Genomic DNA, 25,278 nt, shown 5'->3' with positions numbered 1-25,278 from the left:
CCTTTATATATTTTTTTAAAAATTAAAAAACTCATACAGGTGCTTTCTAAGATATTATACACAATGAACATCACCGGCTCTCCTTGTGAATTGCTGAGTTTTAGAATTATTTATTTATTTATTTTATTTGTCAGGTAGAGTTATAGACAGTGAGAGGGAGAGACAGAGAGAGAGGTCTTCCTTCCGTTGGTTCACCCCCCCCAAATGGCTGTTATCGCTGGCGCTGCACTGATCCGAAGCCAGGAGCCAGGTTCTTCTTCCTGATCTCCCATGTGGGTGCAGGGCCCAAGCACTTGGGCCATCCTCCACTGCACTCCCGGGCCACAGCAGAGAGCTGGACTGGAAGAGGAGCAGCAGGACTAGAACCGGGTGCCCATGTGGGATGATGGTGCCCCTCCACTTCCAATCCAGCTCTCTGCTATGGCCTGGGAAAGCATCAGAAGATGGCCCAAGTCCTTGGGCCCCTGTACCCACGTGGGGGACCCAGAAAAAGCTCCTGGCTTCGGATGGGTACAGCTCTGGCTGTTGCGGCCAATTGGAGAGTGAACCAGTGGATGAAAGACCTCTCTCTCTCTCTCTCTCTCTCTCTCTCTGTAACTCTGCCTTTCAAATAAATAAATAAATCTTTTAAAAAAAGTTTAATAATGTAATCCAGGCAAAGTTAACCTATGAACCACTCCTTCTAAAACCTTTTTGGTGATCAAATGTGGCTAAAAGGTCTTTTGACGCTGACTTTTGGTTCTCAATCATCTCTTCCAATGGGGGAGCAGGTCAAGTCAACAGCCAGGTCAAATCCAAGGTGGCAGTGAGAAACAAACAGAACCTAGCTACAGGATGATTGCTCAGTGGTGTTTCCAGAAAGAAGATCTTGATCACAATGAGGGAATAAACATCATGATGGTGTCACTGGTGTCAGCCCTCAGCCCAATTAGATCAACCTGAAGAGTTATAAAGGAAGACTCTACCAGAGGCAATATTTGTAAAAAACAAGTAACCAATGGCACATGTTACAAAAATCTGGACATTTTCACCCTAAGCTGGATGATCTGAGAATGATGTACTCCAGGAGACAAGCAGTCCATTCACTCTGGAACAGAAGAGAGGTTACCAGCTCACTTCCAGTCATATGGGGAAATATCAACCCTTACTATTTGATAACTGAAATGGTACTCTAAAACTGTATCACCTTTAAATCCAGCCACCTTGTCCCCAGATCTCCCTGGGGAATCTCTCTCTCTCTCTCTCTCTCTCTCTCTATATATATATATATATATATATGACTGCTTACAAGTTATTTCACAAGTATATCCCAGCAGGCTGGACCTGACTGATGTCCGCTTAGAGACCCAGAGCTGGAACTCTTCATGATTGGAAACACTCCACTGACCAGAGAAATTAAAAGGTATGCAGTGGGGGCCAGTGCTGTGGCGTTGTGGGTAAAGGTGCCACCTGCAGTGCCGGCATCCTATATGGGTACCGGTTCAAGACCTGGCTGCTCCACTTCCGATCCCGGTCTCTGCTGTGGCCTGGGAAAGCAGTGGAGGATGGCCCAAGTCCTTGGGCCCCTGCACCCGTGTGGGAGACCTGGAAGAAGCTCCTGGCTCCTGGCTTCAGATTGGCGTAGCTCTGTCCATTGTGGCCAATTGGGGAGTGAACCAGAGGATGGAAGACCTCTCTCTCTCTCTCTGCCTCTCCTTCTCTTTCTGTGCAACTCTTTCAAATAAATAAATAAATAAATCTTTACCAAAAAAAAAGATATGCAGTGGTAACTCTCCAGAGAACCTTGGAAACAGAAACATTGCCACCAGGTATCCTGGTACAGGAGGCTGAACTCATAGCCCTCACCCATATGCCTTACCCCTCAGAAGAGGTGAGAGAGGAAACCTTTATACCTACTCTAACTAACGAAAGGGATGTTGATGGCACTGACTTTCCCTGGGAGAGACTGCTCTCAGCCTCCCTTGGGTTCAAGGAAGATGGGAAAAATATACAAAAGCATGTCAATTTCCAAACCCTGCCTTGGCAATGGATAGACCAGGTCTGTCATGCATTGGTATGATCACTTGCAGTCCATCTTTCTTCCAGAGACAGGGCTGGAGGATGTGATTTTGCACATTAAAGCAATGACAAACCACATTCAGCATGCCTTAAACGATAGTGTTACACACCTAGATCAATGCTACATCTGACCCTTCACCAAATCTTAATTAATCAGTGGCTCTACTTCTGGAAGTCCCTGGTGGCAAAAACTACTAATCTTTTTGGTTGGCATTATAGGTAGAGGAATATTAGTATGTTGTTGCTTTTATTATTACTGTGGAATGATGATGCACTTGCTAGATAATGCTGTGTAGGGACTAGCTAGGCCAAACAATCATAACACAGACAATCTATTCAGTTAAGCCCAGGACTAGGAATTTTCTTAAAATGAATGGCTACAAATTCCTCTCCTCCGATCCTGAAACATTTCATTTCATCTCTTAATAGCAGGAAATAGCCAGAAAGATCTTCCTTACTCCCTAAGGGACTGAAGAGTACCAAGAAATAGGGGAGATTAAAACCGAGCCCCTATATGGCACTTTGATGTAGATGCTAGATACCACTAGGTCCCAGTTTCCCAGACTCCCAGCCCCTCTTCCTTCGCTCAAAGTGTCCTCACCCTGCTTTTACGAATGCTGATTAAACACTTAACTAAAATGAACTCACCGAACTTAGGGAGTGGTGCAGCTGCCTCTAGGAGGTCCCTAATCACCCAGCCCTTTGGGGTTCTAATCACTGGCCTCATGAGGTCATTTATTTCTCCAATGGAGAACAACCTGATATACAGTCTTCTCTCGAGGGCTTTCTTCTCCAGGAACTCTAGGCCTTGAGCGGGAAGTAACTACCACCTGCCTTGCAGCCCCCAGACTGACTGAAGCCCAATTTGCCACCACACAATCACCAACCAATCAAAGGAAGGCCGTGTGCACCGCCAAGCAACCAGGGACCTGCACCAACCAACCATTGAACATGCACCTCCAAACCCCAACATCAATTTATAATAACTTTCACTCCTAGGCATTTGAGGAGCCTGGAGAATGAAGCAACAGCTGCCTGACTCCTTGCTCTGTGCTTTGAAGAAACATCTCCTTTCTTCCAGCACCCTGACGTCAGTGACTCGCTTTCTGCATATCAGGTAGGCGGACCCAGTTTGGGGAGTTCTATAGCAATTCTTCCAACCAGCTTTGGGGCTGTGCTATATCATTACCCCTGCTATGGAAGGTAGGAGGGAGGCTGATGCATGAAAAGGGGATATGGAGCAGGCAGGAGGAGACAGAGAGTGTTTTGTGATAATCTTTTGGAAGCTAAATGCAGCAACCTGTTCTGCTGGAACTGCTAGGCTGATGTGTGATTTGAGACTTGAAACACTAGGCAAGTCAGGTCGCATTCTAAATTTGGCCCTGTCACACAGTTGCTATTGCGCCCTCCCCCCCTGCCAGGATGCCTGGGTCCAGGGCCTAGCTGAAGTCTGTCAAGCTGGGACCTACCTGCAATGCCTGGAAAGCCAGGTGCTCCTGGGAGTCCCGATTTGCCCTTGATGCCATACAGACCACCAGACCCCGAGGGTCCTGGCTGGCCCATGAGTCCTGGTGATCCAGGGCTGCCCCGCTCGCCTTTGGGACCTGGCAAGCCAGACCTCCCATGCAAACCTAATGAAAGGAAGGGACAGATGATCGATCACAGAGCAATAGAAGGCCTGGTTTCCCCCAAACAACTTCCAGCAGAAGAGCTTGGCCTGGGACTCAGCTCAGGCACCATCATCTCCTCAGCTCCAGCCTTCTTGCTATTTCCAGCAGTAAACCAGAGGCTTTGCAAGAAATCTGCCAGTTAGTGTGGCCACTTCGGAAATTACTAAGTCAGGGGAATGGACTCAGACAATTCAAGGAAAATTTCCTCCAAAGGAGGGCCAGAGCCAAATGATATTTTATTTTAACCCCCTCATTTACCCATCACCCCAGATTCATGCAAGAATACCGGTTACTCTAAGGCTTTCTGCAGACTGTTAAATAAGGGGCAAAAAGAGTCACCCTTGGGTCCTGGAAGGCCAGAGTCTCCAGAAACTCCTTTGTCCCCTGGCAATCCCTGGAGGCCTTGTTTGCCCGGAGCACCATTTTCAGCACCAAAGATGTCACCAGGGACTCCCTTGGAACCTGGTAAACCTGGACCGCCAGCCTTCCCAGGCAAGCCATCTTTTCCAGGGAGCCCAGGAAACCCAGGCAAGCCCTTCTCCCCACGCGGTCCAGGAAATCCTGAATGTGGAGGCAGAAAGAAAAGGCCATGGGTGTAAAGGTGATTCATTTCAGTAGCGATCTCAGGTTTTTCTAGCATAAAAACTAGCATGGCAATAATACACATCGTTTCTCTTGACTATCGGAGGTCTGTGGTTCTGGTTCAGCTTGTGCAGAAGCAGGCACTGCCTCACACGTGACCTGGAGGAGGTTCTAGGTCCACAAGCCCAGCCCGCAAGCGGGGATAAGCAACTGTTCCTGGGCTCCTGCGGCAGCTGAGAGCACAGGTGACAGCCAAGGCCTTCTGGCAAAGGCTCCATCCCCACCTCCTGCTGCCACACCTCCATCTTCTTCGGTGGGGAGAGGGAGGTGGAAGGAGCTGAGGCACTGATAAAGCCAGGAGTTCAGGGCCCTAGGGAGCCTGGAGACCAAGACCAGGGGTGGTTCTCAAACCTGCCCAGGCATTAGAATGGCTTGGTGTACATACAGATTGCCAGGCCTGCCCCCAGAGCGGCGTGAGCATGTGAACACCAGCTAACTGTTTGTGGCTGAGAATGTACATTTCCAACATGTTCTCAGGTGTTGCTGATGATGGCTCTGGGAGCACAATTTGAGAACCATGATGTCCAGGTTGGAGCAACAAAATATGAGAAAAGGAGCAGAAATAGACAACTCCCCTTTGACTGATCTGACTCTTTCAGGAGCTGATCCCAGAAACTGCCACGGGACTGGCAGGCAAACAACCTACAGAGTCCTGGCTCTGTTACTAGGACGCTTCACCACTTGGGCGAGTTCCTTCCCATTTGGGCCCCAGTTTCCTCATCTGAAAGTTAAGGGGGAGTCCCAGTGGGTGTCCAATAGCACTTAGTGCTCTGATACACTGCCATTCTACAGCGCTGCACTCTGTCTTGCCTGGGTATGAAATCGGATCATTCTATCCACGCCAGAAAGCAAACCTAGCTTCCTGTAATCGGCACAGGGCTAACACCAACACATTGACACAAAAGCAGACACAAGTGAGAAGCTTCCTTCCTCACCTGGCAGTTCAGGGAGATGAACCAATCCGGGGTTTCCTGGCTCTCCTTTATTTCCACGTAATCCAGGCTGGCCTGGAGTCCCAGGGAGGCCCTGGGTCCCCTTAGGGCCTGAAAACACAAATGTAAGTAGTGAAGGCAAAGGAAAGGCAACAATGCTAGTTATGATTTATGATGTTCAATCAAAAACCCTAGAATCTTGGAGAGCCTCTCCTGGTCTCACCTTTCCCTGCTGCCTTCTCCAGCAACTATTCTGTTTCCTCAATCCCTAAGGCTGCCCACAGGAGAAATGGGGAACCCTAGTGGGCTACACCTTGCTTTCTTTAGCTCATGGCCCCTACAAGTGCGCTCAGCCTCTTTCCATACCTGGGAATCCAGGTGCTCCAGAAGATCCCGATGGGCCATATAATCCAGAAGTAATACAAGGCAAGGTGATTCCTGTAAATGGAAATACGTATGCATTTGGTCAATCCACTGAGTCAGGGAGCATTCCCTCCCAGCATGCTCCTGTACTTCCATTCCACTTAGCGGGCTGATCAAGTTTCCTTTACATGGTGGCTGGGAGCCCACACAGAAAAATCATGGCATCAGACGCTCTTGGGAGTGGCTATCAGTGTAACTGCCTACAGATCAGAACGCCTCTAATGTCCAAGGGCCAGGATATCACTGATCAAATCAACGGGCAAGCGATCACCTATGCGGCAGATGTTACCTACCGAGGTTTGCTAGAGGAGTTCTGTACAGGAACAGCAACAAGCACCAATTGTCTACGCACTCTGACCTCAGAGCCCCTTCCTAGGATGGTGCCTGGGGTTAGTACCAAGGCTCCTTTATGCCCATGTCATTGGATTGGGAGTTTGAAGCCATAATCTCTCAAATTCATATGTCTACACTTTTCTTGGAATGAGGCTTTTCCTAAACCCCTGGATCTATTGATACACTTCCTTTTAAATATACTGAAACCTACTGATTGTCCTTGGTCATATGTACTGTATGTCTGTACTGGGTGGACATGGAAGACTACTCTCTTGGCCATGGCGGACAAATGCTGACCCTTTCTCTCAGCTCCTTAGTTAACACTGTCTGCTCAAGGAGATGGGGTAGTCAATTTCAGCATTCATTAGATGTCAGAATTGGCATGCATAGTCCTTACCCTAGCACATTCTTCCTTGTTCATTCATAAAGCAAAGAAAAAGATTTTTATAAGATCACAGAGGGGAGGTTTAATAAAATACTGGTGAACAAATTGTTTGGAGACACTCTCAAGTGCCATTTACCAACAATTGCTATGCTAATTAAAATGAGATTTGCCTATTCATCAAAATAATCCCCTAAGGTCTGGTTTAAACTACCAAGCCAACAATTGTAATAAAGTGCTATAGCATTTGCCTGTACTTAAAACACATCACAATTGCATTTCTGAAAAATGTGCATCAGCCTATGATTCAGACTGCTTCCTCAACAGCTGGCATTCCTCTTCCAAGCCCACTTCTATTTTCTTTTCTCTTTTTAAGATTTTACTTATTTATCTGAGAGGTAGTTAAAGACAGTGAGAGGGAGAGACAGAGAGAAAGGTCTTCCCTCCGCTGGTTCACTTCCCAAATGGCCACAATGGCCCAAGGTGTGCCGATTCAAAGCCAGGAGCTAGGAGCTTCCTCCAGGTCTCCCACGTGGCTGCAGGGGCCCAAGCACTTAGGCCATCTTCTACTGCTTTCCCAGGTCATAGCAGAGAGCTGGATTGGAAGAGGAGCAGCTGGGACTAGAACTGGCGCCCATATGGGATGCTGGTGCCTCAGGCCAGGGCTTTAACCCACTGTGCCACAGCACCAGCCCCACCTTTATTTTCTGATATGAAGCCTTGGTAATGTATTGGTTAAGAAGATGGGCTTTAAAGGAAGACAGACCTCAGGTGGTATCCCAGTTATGCAACTAACTAGCTGTGGAGACAGGATAATTCAACTCTCTGAGCCTCAGGGGTAAAATGGGAATGACCTATCTCATGTGGCGTTTGTAAGGATCACATGAAACAGGCTAACAGCACTTAGCACAGTGCATGGCCTCCGGTACATGCTCAGTGAACAACAGTTCTTATTACCTCACTTTAGGAGAAGTATTCAGAAGAGCTCGTGTAAGGCATGCTCTGGATTCTAGCTCGGGTTAGTGACGCTAATTTGTTGCCTGGGCAGCAACTTTTTGCCTTCCAGATCTCAGCTTTCTTAGTCATATCACCACAGGTAGAGATGGGGCCACAATCTTGAATCTTCTTCCACAAGTGGCCACACGCCCCTCCATTCTGCCAGACAGTAAGATGACAGGGCTATTTCTGAGAATTATTTCCCTACGATGGCAATGTACCCTATAGGTAAGCACCTATAGGTAAGCACCTCATGGTATGAGGCTTCACTGGGCACGGAGGGCTTCTAACCCTATGCTCGGTTTCATCTTGGGAACTTTGAACAAGACAGTATAACGACAAGGGTCCTATGAAGACCCTCTTGCTGCCAACTACTTCGATATCCCATTGGCTCCAATGTGTGAAACTCTGCCACTGTAGTTTCATTGCTTTATATCTTAAGAAACAAGCTTAAAAAAAACAAAAATATCCGGCTGGCACCGTGGCATAGCGGGTAAAGCCACTGCCTGCAGTGCCAGCATCCCATAGGGGCACCAGTTCAAGTCCCGGCTGCTCCACTTCCAACCCAGCTCTCTGCTATGGCCTGGGAAAGCAGTAGAGGATGGCCCAAGTCTTTGGGCCCCTGCACTCACATGGGAGACACAGAGGAAGCTCCTGGCTCCTGGCTTTGCATTGGCTCAGCTCCGGCCATTGCGGCCAATTGGGAGTGAACCAGCGGATGGAAGACCTCTCTTTCTGTCTGCCTCTCCTTTTCTCTCTCTCTGTAATTCTGACTTTCAAATAAATAAATAAATGTTTTTTAAGAAAGATACATGGTGAAGGATGTTGGAGGCTGCATAACCACTTACTTCTGTACTCCTGCTCAAGGGATATATGCTAAAGAACTCTCGAAGCAGTGGGCGTGGCAGTGTTCATGTAAGCTTTTGCATCCAGCCTTAACATCATTCCTCCCCAAACAGGGGTTTCAGGGTGGAGCTCAGGCTATCATCAATGTCAGGCAAAGGTGAACAAAAAGGAAGGAATCTTTGGCCAACAATGAGGTCAGAAAACTTGTAGACCTAGCCAGCCTCTCCCCTCCCTCTCTAAGTCTCCTTTACAATCCCCTCCCTGCAGCAGCAATCACCTAGACCAATCAAATAAAGAAGACAATTAAACCAGGATGGAAGGTCTTTGGGGCTCCAGGGAAGTCCTGTCTGCTGCCCAGATATACCCACAAATCAATGTCCCCATCTGGTCTGAGTGGAAAGGGCTGGCACCCACGCAGTATGATGTACACGGTAGCTGTTTCAGTAATAACTAGGGAGATTGATCATCACGAGCATCTGGAGTGGGGCCTCTTTGGAAGCAGCCAGTGTCTGCTTGCCCGGGGTCTGTAATAACTCATGCTCCTAGGCTCAAAGGCTTCTGATGACTACATTCCATTTCCTGGCAATGATGCTCTCCTGGTCTGCGCTACCAGCGGTTGGAGTGGCTGCAGTTAGGAACGGCATCTGAATCTTTTGTGGCAACAGAAATGGCTACCACGGAAATGTCTAGGGACCACAGTTGGTTGTTTTCAAAACTGTGTACAAAGAAAGCTAGGTTTGAGGTGTTATACTTGGTTTCTATAAAGAGAAATAAAACTAATGCTCTTAATTGAAGCTCTTTTGAATGTCTTGGTACTACAACAAGGATGCTTGCTGCCTAAGGCATGACCTAGGCTATAGTTTACTGTAGCACTATATTCCTAAGGAGTTTCTTTGTCCAGGGGCCAGTACAATTTGGTATAGAAATCTGCCTGTGGGCTTTCTTCTGTTGACTCAAGTCTGTTCTCAAGCAGATGGAACGCTGGCAATACCCAGATTTCGGGGGGGGGGGGGGTGTATAAGTTTATAAATGCCATGTTATTGTAATTCAGTTTACAACCCAGTTGCTTGCAAAACAGGTTGACCTAAAATGGAGACCCATTAATTGGCAGAGGGTCAGTGGAATGACTATAAATAATATCCGTGAGAACAGTACTGGAAGAAAAGTTCTCTATAGCTGACACCAACCAGGACTTCCAAAAAGCAGGATGATTTTGTTTCACAAAATTGCTCACCTTTCATAAGAAGTTGTGAAATGAAATACTGACTTGCTTTTTAACAATCATGAATGATTAAATTTTAACCTGTATCATCATTCGTATTATACTAATTCATAAAATATAGGTTTCAAAATCAGCAAAATGTTACAAGATGTAGTATCTTGTCTTCTTTTTTCATAATGCTTCAAGTTGACAAGGTGGAAAGAAAAGTAGGTCTAAGAAATAGTTTTTTGGTTATTAAGAAGGTCCCTTGTTTTGAAAGTAAATATTAGTCCCCTATGGAGCACTACACTTTGCTAGGTAGGTTCAGAAATGCTAAGAGGTATTATTCATCACCTCTAGTATCCAGAAGCTTACAATGTAGGTGGCAAAATAAAAGCATTAATGGAAGGTGATACATAACTTAAGTACCAAAGGCATATTGTGAAGATCCAGTGAAATCTCAATGGCAAAACTGGGGCTTATGTTGATCCCTGAAAGATGGATATGATGCCACTTCATAGAGAAGAGCGGAAGAGGAAGAACACTCCAGAAAAATGTAGCATTGGCAAAATCTTAGCATTGGAAATGAATATATTGTGTTTGGATACAGTGAAGAAAACTGGTATCTTGGTTTTTTTTTTTTAATTATGAAGAGTATGAGATAAGATTGAAAAGGTTGGCTGTGCCTATGTTTGGAGACTTTTGAATTCCATGCTGAGGGCTTAGGCATTACATTCAATGGGGATCATTTGTGGTTCTACACTAGGGGAGTAGCATGATGCTACTGTTGCTTTGTAGATGTTAAATTGGCAGCAGTGTGCATAGTAGAACTAAATGGGAAAAGTCTGTAGGTACGAGAGGAGAAACTACTTAGAAAGTTTTCATTCACTTACTTACCCATCCATTCATTTATCTGTATAGGCATTCATCCATCCATCTACTCACCCAACCAACTATCTATTTATTCCAAAGTATATATAGGTATTTGATCAACTAGACTTAAGATAATGAGAGTTGAGTAGCAAGAAAATGAAGGAAAGAATATAAAGGAATTGCAAAGGAAGAATATGAGATAATTTTAACTTTTCATATTTCAGATGATCATAAGAAGCTAATTGCCCCATTTCATCATTACATAAAGTATACATGGATTAAAACATCACATTGTATCCCATAAATATGGACAATTATTATGTGTCAATTAAAAATAAGATGAAACTTAAAGAAGTGTGATGCCAGTAATGGAAACATAGACATTTTGGGAACAGACATTGGGATGAAGAGTTGTTCTGGCTGTATGGAAGAAGACCAGTTATTAGCATACTACCTCTATAATCTATTAGCAGGACTCTCACCCATTATAATTCCTGAAATTCAGGTAGAAAAAGAAGTTTCATTAAGGGGATGGAGTTAATGTATCAGATAGGGATTAGATTAGAAGCAACTAGGGTCTCTTTCCAATTTGAGATATCATAAATTGATGAAAGAGTCTTTCCTGATGATACTACCATGCAATTTACAAGATACTTTTCCCAATATTCCACTAATTCCACTGAGGACAGTTGTAATAAATGGCCATCTAGCTTGTCCTTGTGCTTTTTGAGGGATTATGAGCTCATGCCCTCCATAGGATGCTCTTACATTTTCAGAGTGCTCTGTTAGGAAATTCCTCACTAAGTACAGCTGAAATCTATGTTGTTTTGCCCTCTAAACTTCCCACGGTACAACTATGATGCTTTGTCATTGTGAACATCTTTAAGCAGAATGAAAGTAAGGATTAGAGTCATTCAAGTCTCTTCTTCTGACACATGTCACAGGTATTTTATAAGAGACTTTTTTCTAAGTTCAAAGCCATCTGATTCCATGGAGGCATTTCTCACCTGGAGGCCCAGGGAGGCCTTGCTTCCCTGGTAATCCATCTCTTCCTTGATCTCCAGGAAGCCCACGAGGTCCAGGAAGTCCTGGGAGCCCAATCCCTGGGAGGCCGATTGGACCACGTTGACCTTTTTCACCGGGCAGTCCTGGAAATCCCCTTTCACCTGGAAACCCTTGTGCACCATCGCCCTAGACAACACAAAGAAAATAAGGAAAGTCCAACTCAGACACTCATCTGGAGAGTCCTCTGACCGTGAGAAAGAGGTAACTGGTATAGCCAATACATTTTGTTAAAGTTCTCTAGCAGGCTAGTGTAACAATTGGCCTCCTCTGAGTTTGGTTAGTGACAATGAGTCTCATCAGCTTTGGATGATCTGATAACGTAAAAGGAGAGGGTAGGAAATCAGCAGGGCAACAACAACCCTTGAGGGCATAGAAAGCAACAGAGTTACCTGAAGCAGAAGTCATTGAGAAACTGAAGCATTTTTGAAGTGATAAGATCAAGTATCACTGTCATTTATCAAATAGGATAATGACCTGGTCTGGGAGAAAGACTCCCACTTAACAGGAAGGAAAAGCATGGAGTCAAAGTGCCAGCGGCAGAAGAAAAGTGAGGTGCTCCAGATTGCTTCTGTTCTGCCCTGTCTCACCGTCCAGTGTTCCTCAGACACCTATTCCCCTAGTCAGGTGTGAGGATTTACAGAGAGAAGCACCAGGACTGATCAGCTTACCGGGAGGCCTGGTAAACCTGGCAAGCCTGGTGCGCCATCCTCGCCTCGGGCTCCTGTCACACCAGGGAATCCCCGGGGGCCAGGATCACCCTTCTCCCCTGGCATTCCTGATTGTGTACTGAGAGTCGGCTCCCCTTTCTCTCCCTTGGAGCCTGCAGGACCCGGTGGCCCATGTGAACCCTGACAAAGAAACAGAAGGGGATAGTCAGGATTGGTAGACTTCATAGAGTTCTGGAACATAGAACAGTATGACATTAGGTCCTTGTACACTTGGTTATGGTTGCCATATTGGAAAATAATTTCCCATTTATTTTATGGTCCTTTCGATAAATCTTTGAAGATGAGAAGCTCATCTGAATTCCTCTATTATCTTTAGGGCCCAACACAGTGCTGGGCAAATGTAAATAATTTTGTGAAAGGGAGGGAGGGAGAAAGGTTAAGGAACATAGGTAGGCTAAAGCAGAATGGAAGTCTACAGACATCTAGTCAGACTTCATCAAAAACTCAAAGCTTTGTATTATCCCCATGTTTCTTTCATGTACTTCAGGAAAGTGATTGTTGCGAACTAAAGTGCACTTGAAGGCTCCCACTAATTGCTAAGGGCCAAAGTTTAGCAAGACTTACTGGGGCCCCTGCTGGACCCTGTGTGCCCCTGGAGCCAGGATCGCCTCTGGTTCCTTGAACTCCTGGAGGGCCCACGAGACCTTGTGGCCCACGCTGGCCTGGTTCCCCGGGTGGTCCAGTGTCGAGAACACCACCATCACAAGCACAAAATCCAGGGTCCCCTGGGGAAAACAAAGACAACATGAAGCACAGTGGGGCATCTTTCCAAGAAGAAGAAAGAACTAATTGTGGTTATTTGTGACGGAGGGAATCAGAAGGCCTATAGTAAACAGACTCAAATGAATGAGGTTCACTCCCTATCAGAGTAGATGTGTACTGGTGGTTGGGATTTCGTTAGTCTAGGATAAAGCTTAGCTAGTGAGTCTTAAGTATAGCCAGAGCTGAGCACCACTGACCTCTACTAACCCACCGAGAGTCTGGAATCCAAGCCATTCAAACATTCTCTTCATCAATATGTCTTCTCCCCTGACTCTTGTACATGCAACACAAATGCCAAATAAATTGATAATAGGGATCCCAAGCAAAGCACCACTGGAGGAGGTATCAACTAATCACTGACACTATAGCTCAGCCATCTATACCTCCTATGCCTACGGTCGTGAAAAAGGGAACTGGTATCAGCATAGGTAGCTCAAGGGCCTCTTCCTACTTTTAGAAAATTGATAACACCTGAAACACCGAAAGGATAATCTGTTCTTCAGATTAGTATTTCTCAAGTACAGTCCCTGGACCTCCAGCATGAGTCACTTGTGACACTTGTTTATGAGGCAGCTTGGTGGACCCCTTCGCATTCCTAATCCATTACACTCAGGAAGTCATATTCAACAATATAAGTCTTTAAAAATATTTGTTTGTTTGAGAGGGAGAGAGGGAGAGGGAAGCAGAGAGAAAGATCTACCATCTATAGGTTTACTCCTCAAATATCTGCTACAGTCAGGGCTGGACCAGGCTGAAGTCAGGTGCCCTGAACTCTAACTGGGTCTTCCACATGGGTGGCAGCGACCCAAGTACTTGGGTTATCCTCTGCTGCCTTCCCAGGTGCATTACCAGGGAGCTGGATTGGAAGTGGAGCAGCTGGAACTTGAACCTGCACTGTGACATGGGATGTTGGCATAGCAAGCAGTGGCTTAACCTATTGTCCCACAATGCCAGCCCCAAGAATATGATTTTAAATAGCTTCCCCTAGGTGATTCCCATGTACAATGCTGCTTGATACTCACTATCACTATTCTATATTTAGAGAAAACGTTTTGATCCCATGGAACTACGGAAGGCGAAGCATTAGAGTTGTCCCTGTTTTAGGAGTGAGAACAGTGTTGAGAAATACACCAGCTCAGAGGTCGGCGCTGTGGCATAGTGGGTAAAGCCATCACCTGCAGTGCCGGCATCCCATATGGGAGGCCAACAAGATCCTAGAGTGCGTCTGTTCAGGTTCATCAGACTGTAGATTTGCTCATTCCCCATATAAAACCTTCTCTAAGGAGTTTAAGGAACAAAGAAACTCAAAGGGACAAAATCACCTTTTACTCCCTTGAGTCCTGGGTTTCCTTTCAGACCTTGTTCTCCTCGGAGGCCAGGGAAACCTGGCTCTGCTCTGTGTAGGGTTCCAGTTCCAAATGATGGACCTTCAGGAAAAAGGAAGAGAAACCGTTGGCAATTTACATGAGACTGATGACTCACTTAACACAGTGCAGCAGCTCAGTCACCAAGGCCTGAGTCCTTGAGGCCCAACCACCACAGTAGAAACAAATCAACAAAAATCAAGACAGAGACCTCATGCCTGTAGCAAAGACCCAACAGGAATCTTTGCTCAAATCACTCAGTGAATGGTTTCAGAATGTTCCAGGCACTCTTCTAGCCACTGGGGGTACAAGAATGAACAAAGTAGTTCCAGTAACTCAGCATTCCCAGTATCTACCCCAGAGTATTTCCTTAGGACAAAATAAGTATAAGCTGTAATGGTCATGGGATTTAGGTTACAAAGAATATTTCCAGTCTTTCTTTCAGAATCTAGAATTCCCACGCTCAGATTGAAGACCTGAGGAGAACAAGCCCTGTTTAGGCTTTCAGCAGCCACCTTGAGTGTCCATGCTTGGTTTCCTCTGAGGCTCTTAGCTCAGCCCATTGGAGCCTTGTGGACCAGGAGGAACTCTACTGAGCCTGTGCTGGTCCTTTAAGAACTGAAAAGCCAGAGGCCTTTGCGTTGAGAACTATGAAGGCTGGAAGGGAATGGGTAAAGAAGTTGGAAGGCATTAGGTGTGTTTACTTATCAAGATGACCCTAGCTTGTTTGTCCCTTGATTAAGAACAGTTCTGTAGTTGGTACCAGCAGAAGCGGGGTTCTGACTTGGAGAGGCAGGAGACTTTATCGCTACCCCTCTGCTGTTAGGTGTCCTGGCTTAGCTGTTTCGCTTGTGGATGCTCCCTCCAAATCATGACTGTTCTTCAGTCTGAATCACACCTGAGTCTCAAGGTAAAAGCAATGAACAACTTACCAGGTGGGCCAGGTGGGCCTTGTGGGCCTGGCAGGCCTGGCAAACCATCTCTGCCAGGGAGGCCAGCTGCCCCAACTGTGGTACGGCCTGGGTTTCCTTGGTCTCCCTTGAGGCCTGGCGATCCCTGAGGCCCTAGGATGCCTTGAGTACCTGGAAGGATAAACCCACAGGAAGACGCTCATTATATCACCCGGTTCTTCAGGAGTATTCCAACCAGTGGCACACGTTGGAAACAACTCCAAGAGAAGAATCTGAGATCAAAGTTAGAAGAGTCCTTCAAGATGAATTGGTCTAAACTCTTGGGAAACAGGGAAACATGATTAGCGGCATGGAGTTTCTTAGTGGCAAATCTGAATGGAAAATCTGTCTAATATCCTACTTCTCAATTTTTCTACCTTGGTGCTAGGGCCATCTCTGCCTCTTCCAAATGGCAGCATTAAAAGCACAGGTATTTTAGGACTGGTATTGTGGTGTAGCTGTTAAAGTTGCTAACTGTGATACTGGCATCCCATAGGGGCACCAGTTCATATCCTGGCTGCTCTACTTCTGATCCAGCTCCCTGCTAATGTGCCTGGAAAAGCAATGGAGAATGGCTCAAGTCGTTGGGCCCCTGCTCCCACATGGGAGACCTGGAGGAAGTTCCTGGCTCCTAGATTCAGCCTGGCCCAGCCCTGGCCATTACGCCTGTTTGGAAAGTGAACCAGCAGATGGAAGATTCTCTCTATTTCTGTCTCTGTTTCTCTGTTTTTCCCTCTCTCTCTGCAACTCTGCCTTTCAAATAAATAAATTATAAATAAATATTGTTTTAAAAAGCACAGGTATTTTGCCAGAGAATCATCTCCAAAGAATTTAGAAACTGGTGACTTAAGAAGTAATGTTGAAGCTTCATATATTAGATATTTCCACTTTCTAGGCTCTGGCATGGCCTTGTTCTGCCTGTCACTATGGACTCACTTATGGGTATGCCCCTCTGATTACCTGTTTCAAGACTGTCACCCACAGGAGTGTAAGACCATTTGGTGCCCAAGTTAAGCCTAGTTAGGTTTGGGGTACAAATTTTGCTCTGGGATTTTGTTATCTCCTCTTTGGCAAGCATCAGCTTGGATGGCAAATCCAGAGACAAGTAACAGGGCTCCAGTAGCCCAATTCAGACTTCTCCAGTGATGACAACCCTCAATAATGATCTGAAATGCTTGTCTAGATACGATGCATTATTTAATCCAAAAGAAATCTTCTCACCCTGGCCCTACCCCTACATCCATTACCCTTAGGCTGGCAGTGGGGAACCTACTGACTACCATCTACCTTTGCCGTGACCTTGGCAAGGTGTGTGCCTGAACCCAGAGGTATAGAAGGGGATTCTGGGAACAGGAGTGGTTAGCAAACTGATCTCTGCATGGCATGGGTTAGGTCGTACTACCTGGCAAGCTTGGGAGGCCTGGGATACCAGAAGGCCCACGAGGTCCCTGGATGCCTTCATCTCCTTTAAGGCCTGGGAGGCCTGGCACACCAGGGTCTCCAGGATAACCTGAAATTACAATGGAAAAAAAAGCAGTAAACAAACACAGATGAGGTTCACAAATGCCACAAAATGCCCAAGCAGCAATACAGGGAGCTGATCTGGTTCTAGGAAGGATCTTTCTGCCATCCCTAGGTCTCTCAGATGCTCATGGTCTCTTATGACAATGGGCCAACCAGAAACAAGGCTCTGTTATTGTTCAAAACTGGTCTGTCCAGGGTTTCTTCCATGATAAGATCTGGTATGTACTAAGTAGGTTCTTCTACTATTAATCTGCCATAATTCTTCAAATATCCACTATTTGGGGCAAGATGTTGAAGTTCACTGTTTATACACATAGGTTATACACATAGGTTTCCTGGAAATGGAACACAAAAATCCAAAGTCAACTATTACTACTAGATAGGGGATGATCTTTAGAGGATGAGAGGGAAGGGATAAAGAAGGAGATCCAGGTAGAACAGGCACTATGGTAGAAGCCTTTGTTCAAGCAAGAAGTTGGAGACATTTGGCATTTGGAGGATGCAAAGTGAAGGGTTGGGCACACATAATAACTAGGACAAGGGGAGGTGAAGACAAACTTTCTAAGCATCATACTGTTGAGGGCTCATCAACTACTTGCTCTTCTGGCCAGACATACTTTTCCTTTTCCTATGAGATTGTCAAGCTCAAGCATGTATGGAATTATCTACGTAGGACCCTGAGTATTCCAGAGTATTACACTGAAGTCATCCCAGTTGGGTGAGACATCTGTCCTCGCATAAGCATTGCCAAGAGAAGCATTTTTGTTTTGTTTTGTTTTTACCAAATACAGCCCCAGACATACAAAAATGCTGATCTTGGTGGATCCAACAAAAAAATGGGGTGGTTGGTTTGTCTTTTTCTGTGCTAGAGATTGGAGTTAGGTTCATCCTCCAAACTCAGAACTCATGAAGGAGCCCTGGAAGCTTTGAGTTCCATAGTAATCCAAAGCTGAGAAAGTATCCTTTCAATAGTTGCAGAGGATATGGAATTTAACTCTATCCTTTCTCTTCCACTCAAGTCTATGAAAAGTTGCACCTGAGATCACAGCGCCATCTACATCGATGAAAATGTCAGGGCCTGGCAGGCCGATGGCACCCTTTTCACCCTGCAAAAATGAAACACATTAAACTCAAATATTTCCATGACCTCATCACCCACGATGTAAGTGTTTTCAAAGCCAATCCTTAGAAAAATCAAAGATTTCCCCTTCTGTGACCTCTGATTTCCAGGGTCAGCTAGTCCATAGGTTACTATCAATGTCCAATAAATGTAAGCTGAATATGACACGAGGGAAGCCAGCAGCCTGACAGTTACAAACCTGTCAAGGACAAGGGATCCCAATTTTGCTTTGCAGCCCTACTCAAGGACAATCTGCTTCTGGGCCTGGGAAGTGTGTCAGAGGCAGAGACAACAACCTGAGAGGTACTAAGGAGGGAGCAGAGTTTCAAATGTTTTCTATGCTCAGCAGACCTGGGAATGTGCTACTGTCACTTCCCTTGCAAGTGGATGATACCATCTAGAGGAAGGCAAAGGGTTCCTAATGATCCCCCAAAGTGGGGGGGGGGGAGGGTAGATACTCAGGTCCCAGAACCAGATATAGTAGCATATCCAGGGTAGGGTGGTGGAGCTGTTTATACCAGGTGCAGACCATAAGGGTATATATTGTATACAGAGAATTTTAAAACATTAATAAAACCTAAAAGTGGGGAATTCTTTAAAATGTCAGTAATAAAATACTCCTGCTCTTAGTTTCCATCAGCATCCTTCCCTTGGTTCACCATTGATCAAGTATTATTTAAGGAATGCTTTACAGTGTGCAAAGTGGGTTGCATACATCTCTTTTTTTAACTTTTATTTAATAAATATAAATTTCCAAAGTACAGCTTATGGATTACAATGGCTCCCCCCCCCAATAACTTCCCTCCCACCCACAACCCTCCCCTCTCCTGCTCCCTCTCCCATTCCATTCACATCAAGATTCATTTTCAACTATCTTTATATACAGAAGATCAATTTAGCATATATTAAGTAAAGATTTCAACAGGTAGCAACAGCATGCATCTCTTAAGAGTGACATCTAAAACATCAAAATATTTTAAATACTTCAACTCATATGTAGACCTCTATGGAATTCTCCACTCTCCTACCTCCTCAACCCTGGATATTTACTTCAGAGACTTTACCTTAATTCCTGGGAGTCCATTTAGCCCAGGGAAACCTGATGTCCCCTTCTTGCCCTGTGACAGAAACATCATTACCACCAAGTTTGAAATAATAGGGTGTAAGAGGAGCTGGTCTTTGTTTTAGGCCAGAACAAATGGCAAATGGCACAGAGACTGTGGCTGGCATTCCAGGGTATGTATGGCTTCTACCTGACTCTGGAAGCCGGAATGTTTTCTAGGAATGCAAAATATAGTACTAGGGAGTCAACTTACATCTTAAGTGGAACAAAGGCCACAAGGCTAGATAGAGATGGATACAAGTAGATTGGCTGTACTAGGCCCTGATAACATGGCCAGAGATGCATGACCACATCATGGCATGACAACGCACTGAATTTGATACTGGATACCCATATTATTAGGTGAAAAGAAGAGAGAGGCCAAGATTATACCAGTAAAAGAGAGATGGACAATTTGCATTATAAGCAATGATATCTTTGCCATAGTAAGTTAGAGCGGGGGAGGGGGGCTTTTCATTAGGATTTTGTACACCAAGGTTTTAACAATATTAACCAAAATACCTGTTTCCCTGCAGGACCCTGGACTCCTTCTGAACCCATGGGACCCTATAAAGAGAATAATTATACCATAGACAGATTAATAGGTCACACTAGAAAGATGCTGGACTTACATAACAAAGCTATCCAACTAAGTTTAGGATTGGGTGGCTCCTAAAATCAGGTAAGAGAATATTCATAGACCTGCCTTAATGAATTCTAACTACTAATCCATCTGGCTGAATGGCCACATGGAGCACATTTTTAAAGGGCTAAATAAATAGAAACATTTTAAGTAGTAGGTAGAATTTGGTAGAATGACTAGGGGGTACTATACCTAGTCTGCATTATTTCCAAGTCAGGAGATTTTTACGGGAGAGGCTCTCTTATCTTTTACCCCAAATGCATTATTTGTTGGTGATTATGTGTTTTCAAGACCAAGGGAGAAGGAAACATAAAGAAATAAATGGCAGGGTAATGAATGAATATTGGTAGATATTCAAACAACTCTTAACAAACCCCACGGCCATGGTATAATCACAACCTAAGTTGGCCAACTGCTTATAGCTCAAGACCTAAGTGCCTAAAGCTAGGAACCAAAGAGTCTGATAATTATTTATCCAATTGAAGTAAGATTATTATTGGAAACTGTTGACTCCAAACATCACTCTCCATGTTCTAGAACTTCCCAGGCTTGTTTCTTTCCTATAAAGATTGCACTTGACCCTCTTTCATCCACTCCTGTGCCATTTCCTGCCCACATTCCCTTGAAATACAATGGAATAAAAACAAGCCAACACTCTCATCATTTTACTCCAGAAGATAGTTATATGCGAGGGCAAGGGAGCTAAAAGGCTGAGGAGCCACTTAAAACAGCAGGCACAGCATTCTTTATTCATGGGAGCCACGCAGTGAAGGACATGGGGCTAAGTGGAGAGAAGGAGGTCTTAGGAAGCTGCCAGAGGGTTAAGGAAGAAAAAAGTAGCATAGGTAGCCATCAAGGTATGTAACAGAAGGAAGCAGACAGCAATTGGACAAATCTAGGCAAGCAACATTCCAGGTTCATACCCTGGGTCCTGGCAAACCAGGGATTCCTTTTTCTCCCTTTTCTCCAGTGGTTCCAAATCCCTGAAGGGAAAAAAAGAAGCCAGAAGTTATAGAATTCATTTGCTCATGCATCTCCAGACTCCTTCTAAAGCAGGGAAGCAATTTCAAACGAGGTCGACTGTTCCACTTCGAAGCCTCATCACACTGAGTCTTTGGTCACCGCCTGCAAAGGGACATTGGGTCTGAACATAGTTTGGACCATTCATTCAAGGTTCCGTTTTGGTTCTGAGAGTGATGTCTTTTTACCAGAACCCTATGACATGTGTTTATAGCATCATGGCTAACAGCATAGGGATCATTAACTATCCAAGCTCATTAACTTTACAGATGGAGACTATAACACCCAGAAAGGCGAAGAACAGATGAGAAAGCCAGGTTTTCTGACTTCCATTCCCGGGCCATTTCCATGCGAACAAGCTGCCTTCTACCATCTAGGAACTTGAGTGTGTGATCCAGAAACAGAGCCCTGTGCAAATCCTGGGGGGTTGCTATGAGAGGGAAGAGTGTTCCCCTTTTGGAGACATGTTGGCTGTAACACCCTTTTCTGTGCAGAGAAGTATTTCTGTCTAGGCAGGATTTTGAACCTGCAGCGCCTGTGCTGGGACTTCAGGGCTCTCGGCCAGCTTTAGGAACCCGGCAAAGGGGAGTATGAGACGGTATCCAATTCCTCTTGTCCCACTCACAGGAAGTGAGGACTTTTAGCCATAGGTGTGACTTAGGGGTTTTGTAGGTAGAAGCAGGGCATCCAAGAAGCAGAGTGAGTAACAGCTTCCTCACTTCTTAGGTCCAAGGCAAACATCCCTAGCCCCCAAGATACAGAAAGGTTCATGATCAAAGTGGATGGAAAACTGAACTGAAAGCATTTTGTTGTTGTTTAATATTATACTTCATGGAACAGAGAACTTTTGGAAAACCGATTTAGGCCTATTGTGAGAATAAAGGGCTCAGGGAAGTTTTCTCAAATGTGAGCTGGTGAAAGATGCTGAATGTTGTGGCGCATCTCCTGTTGTCCCCTGGATGTGACCCAGCTTAGCTGGTGTGAGGGCACCACTCCAAACCCATTTTAACTTTTTCTTCCTTTTACATACTCAGTGCATTCCCACTGAAAGTTGGCAGAATACCCTTTGGCTTTCTGGGCTGCAGGTTTTTTTTTTTTTTAAACGTGGGTTGTTATATTATCTTTTTATTGAGGGGAGGGTGTATGTGTGTGAAGGGTCCAATTCAAAGCAGCCTTTGGTTTTTCCTTGCCTTTTCCCTTTTCTGCATCCACAGTTATGTGTCAAATAGCTTAGCCCTCGTGCTGAGTAGAATTTCTAACTTGAAAGGTCCGTAGCTCAAACGGAATGCAAACATACTTGAAATTTTAGTTTTTTCTGCATCCCGAGTGGGAAAGCAAGGCATACTGCCACCTAGTGGAGTGTCTGTTGCCCTCCTGAGGTCAAACACTTCAAGCAGCCTTCTTTGATCTGACCCTGATTCCAAGCTAACGCAGCCCAGGCAGCTCCAATGTCTTAAAGGGCTATGACTGGATATGTATGAAATTTCTGTAAGCAGCAGGCTCCTGCCACAGTCTCTTCCATCTCCCTGCTAGTCATGTTGCTGCAGTCTAACCACATATAAGGTGGTTTGGATGAAATAACTTGTTGGACTGAATGGAATAATGACTGAGAGAACCAAACTGTACCAAAGCAGGCAGGAGATGATGTGCAGAAACCATTTCATTTCCTGCCTCCTCTGCCTTGCCCACAATTCTAAGAGAGCTCTGTATTCCTTTGGGAAACAGGGAGAGCCTCTGGATTCTTGCTGTCTTAGAGAGGGAGTCTGAGAGCTTGTGTTGCATCGTGAACAAAGATAAAGACTTGAAAAGTGTTTAAAGGGAAAAAAATAAAAGAAATTTGTGGGGGGAGGCCGGTCAGAGCCAATAAAAGAAAAATGGCTTGGCGAGACATTGTGCTGTGGGCTCAGCTCGTCTCCTAGCACGGGCAGACACTGTACAGGGACCCCGCCGAACACGCTGTTCTAGCAAAATGTTCTGGGACCTGGCCCTGTGGACCCTGTGACACTTCACCCATGTCTTAGGAGGTTCCGCCACTGCCGTCCTCACCGGCACTGTGCTGTCCCAGGGCCCAGACAGCCTCATCAGAGCACTAGTTTAGCTATTTGCAAGCCTCTCCTCCTCTGCCCTGGACTCCTGCTTTGTGGTTCTGCGAAGGCTCAGTTGAAGGAGAAGCCCCTCTGCCCACACACTGAATAGTTCTCAAGATTTACCAGCTTCTCCTCTCCCTCCCTGCGTCGCTTCCATTTGCCTCCCTTGTGCTCGCTGGTCCCTTGGACAGAGGGCACGTGGCCATACAGGGATCGGTGACAACCTCTAATGGGAGGCCCTGTGGCTTCCAAGTGTTAAGTGTGCTGCTGGGAACAACGGGATGGTGCGTGCGAAGCTGAGACTGGGCCAGAAAAAAATCAGCACTCTTTGCTCACTGCAGAGAGAAAGAAGGTGAGGCATAAATCTTGCCAGGCTGGATGCTTGGTCCCCTGCAAAGATTGGAGCTCAGGTGGGTGGGAAGGAAACAAATGGTTAAAGGGAACATTTTGGATCCCTAGAGATGTCTGTTCTCAGCACTGCCTTGGTTTTCAGTGAGCATGGGTAATTGAAAGCCAACACAAGGGCTTCGGATTTGCGAAGTGTGTTTCCTCTGAAAAGCCCAGAGTACCTCAAACACCTTACCACCTTCCTCCTCCCAACCATTCTGCCAGAAGGCAGGTAGGCTCCCCATGAATGTTTCCATTAAGCAGACAGAGCTATTAGGATCGAAGGAGTTACATGATGTGGCCAGGGTCACGTGTGGTATCCGTGCGGAAGTGGGCTGGGAATGCTGGGTTTTTGATTCCCACCCTGTGAAAACAAGCCGTCCTATGTAAAGGGAGAGATTTTGCCGCTTTGATGGCTATAGCACTGGGGTTTCTGGTTTGCAGCCCATATTGTAAAATACTGATCTGGAAATGGCATTGCAATAACTTATCACTGTGTGCTGCCGTCACTGGGACTCTCTTTCTTTAACAGGACAAATGGAAACAGATTGAAACTGCAGCAGGGGAAATCCTATGAGGTTGAGCTGAAGGGAGGGGGAGGGAGGAGCCCCCTGTGACACCAGAGGAGATGCAAACTCCTTCCCTAGAGATTCATGGAGAAAACCACCATGGCCATCCTGGCTAGCAGGTGCTGGCCTGCAGAGGGCAGTATGGTATGGGAGAAAAGCCCTGCACTGGCTAGAATTCAAGAAAGCTCACTTTTGATCACAGCCCTGCTAATAAGCAGCTACGTGACTCTGAACAAGCCTCTTCAATGGTGCAGGCCAGTTTTCTCGTCCATACAAGATGGATAAGCCCAGCTCAACTTCATGGGCATATGCTACCTTCACGGGCATAATGCAAGGGGACGCGAATTTATGCAAAATGCTCTATAAAGAAATGTGCGCGTCTTATTCCCAAACCTACTTGCAAGGCATGTTATATCTGTGCTGTCCAATAGAAAGAAAAGCTGAGTGACTATGGTCCTGTCTCTTTTCTAGTGGCCACAGTAAAAAGGTCAAATAAACATAAGATATTAATTTTAATAATATCATTTTTAAGCAAATATATCGGCATTTTAGCATTGAAGTAAAAATTGTCACTAAGATATTTTTGACTTTTTTTTCTTACTAAGTTTTGGAGATCTGGTGTGTATTTTGCACTCACAGTATATTTCATTTCTGACCAGCCACATCTCCTAGGTGTGGTAGGCACATGTACCTAGTGGTTATCTTACTGGACAGCACAGCTTTATACTTAGTCAAGAAACTTCATGTATATTGTTACTTGGGCCTCAAAAGAGTAGATATCATCATTGCCATATTGTACACACACACACACACACACACACACACATTCAGCTCAGCGATTTGCTAAAGTCCCAGAGCTAGAGTGGGGTCTAAGGTTTGGGTGTTCTGTCTCCAACACTAGGATTCTCTTCCTCTCTGATTCATTAGATACAGAGTTGATTAAAATCAAGGACATTGAACTGATAATTCTCTATGCCCCTTTGTTTTGAATGTGTAATAGGAGTCCTAATGGAAGCAACCTGTGCCACTGGCCCCATTGGCTCTGCATTCTAACTACCTAGAGAGACCTATAGTGCTCCAAAGTATTGTAGGGCAGGGCCAGAGTCATTGATTCCCATTGTGCCAGCAAGCAGGGGCAGGCCTCAGTATCTATGATTCATCCACTTCTCGCCAGATCCCTACCCTTGCTCCAGGAAAATACGGTCAGCTCCTTCTGCAAAAAACACTTCTGGTGATTTAAGACACATGAACCAAATGTCATGTATTGGTCTTGTTGGGATTCTCATCCAAACAAAGTACCTTTAAAATATATAGATGTTTAACTTTACGTTTACATGCATTTAGTTATGGGACAATCATCAATTTGAATTCTGCTTGCTAATTGGCAGTTAGTAATTACTGATCATTAATTACTGATGATGGTATTGCCACTGTATTTAAAAAGTCCTCATCTTTTAGAAATACCAAAGTATTTATGAAAAAGTGCTATGTCAATGTTTTGCTTCAGATTGGCTATGAGTTCCTAACGATTGACGGTAGGTGACGGGTATGCCACTCTCTCCGCTTTTGTAGATTTTCAAATGTCCCATAATAAAATGTTT

At 45.2% G+C, this 25,278-nt stretch overlaps 1 protein-coding gene across 2 annotated transcripts in view; it reads right to left on the bottom strand.

Annotated features, from left to right (window-relative positions):
* The window catches only part of COL4A6 (collagen type IV alpha 6 chain), a 312,990-nt gene that overhangs the window by 32,545 nt on the left and 255,167 nt on the right, over window positions 1-25,278 (bottom strand). For both annotated transcript variants that reach the window (XM_008272863.5, XM_089323734.1), the window contains exons 14-27: window positions 20,538-20,597; window positions 19,494-19,538; window positions 18,934-18,987; window positions 17,786-17,855; window positions 16,628-16,735; window positions 15,208-15,357; window positions 14,234-14,338; window positions 12,714-12,874; window positions 12,090-12,269; window positions 11,364-11,547; window positions 5,669-5,740; window positions 5,306-5,413; window positions 4,068-4,289; window positions 3,528-3,689 (exon numbers count right to left, since the gene is read on the bottom strand). In XM_008272863.5, the coding sequence (XP_008271085.2) occupies window positions 3,528-3,689; window positions 4,068-4,289; window positions 5,306-5,413; window positions 5,669-5,740; window positions 11,364-11,547; window positions 12,090-12,269; window positions 12,714-12,874; window positions 14,234-14,338; window positions 15,208-15,357; window positions 16,628-16,735; window positions 17,786-17,855; window positions 18,934-18,987; window positions 19,494-19,538; window positions 20,538-20,597 (1,681 nt within the window). The remainder of the gene's footprint in view (window positions 1-3,527; window positions 3,690-4,067; window positions 4,290-5,305; window positions 5,414-5,668; window positions 5,741-11,363; window positions 11,548-12,089; window positions 12,270-12,713; window positions 12,875-14,233; window positions 14,339-15,207; window positions 15,358-16,627; window positions 16,736-17,785; window positions 17,856-18,933; window positions 18,988-19,493; window positions 19,539-20,537; window positions 20,598-25,278) is intronic.

The sequence above is a fragment of the Oryctolagus cuniculus genome, chromosome X (assembly GCF_051225735.1).
Source record: "Oryctolagus cuniculus isolate XC-2025 breed Fujian yellow rabbit chromosome X, ASM5122573v1, whole genome shotgun sequence".
Classification (NCBI taxonomy): domain Eukaryota; kingdom Metazoa; phylum Chordata; class Mammalia; order Lagomorpha; family Leporidae; genus Oryctolagus; species Oryctolagus cuniculus.
This window is presented reverse-complemented; position numbering and strand designations above follow the sequence as displayed.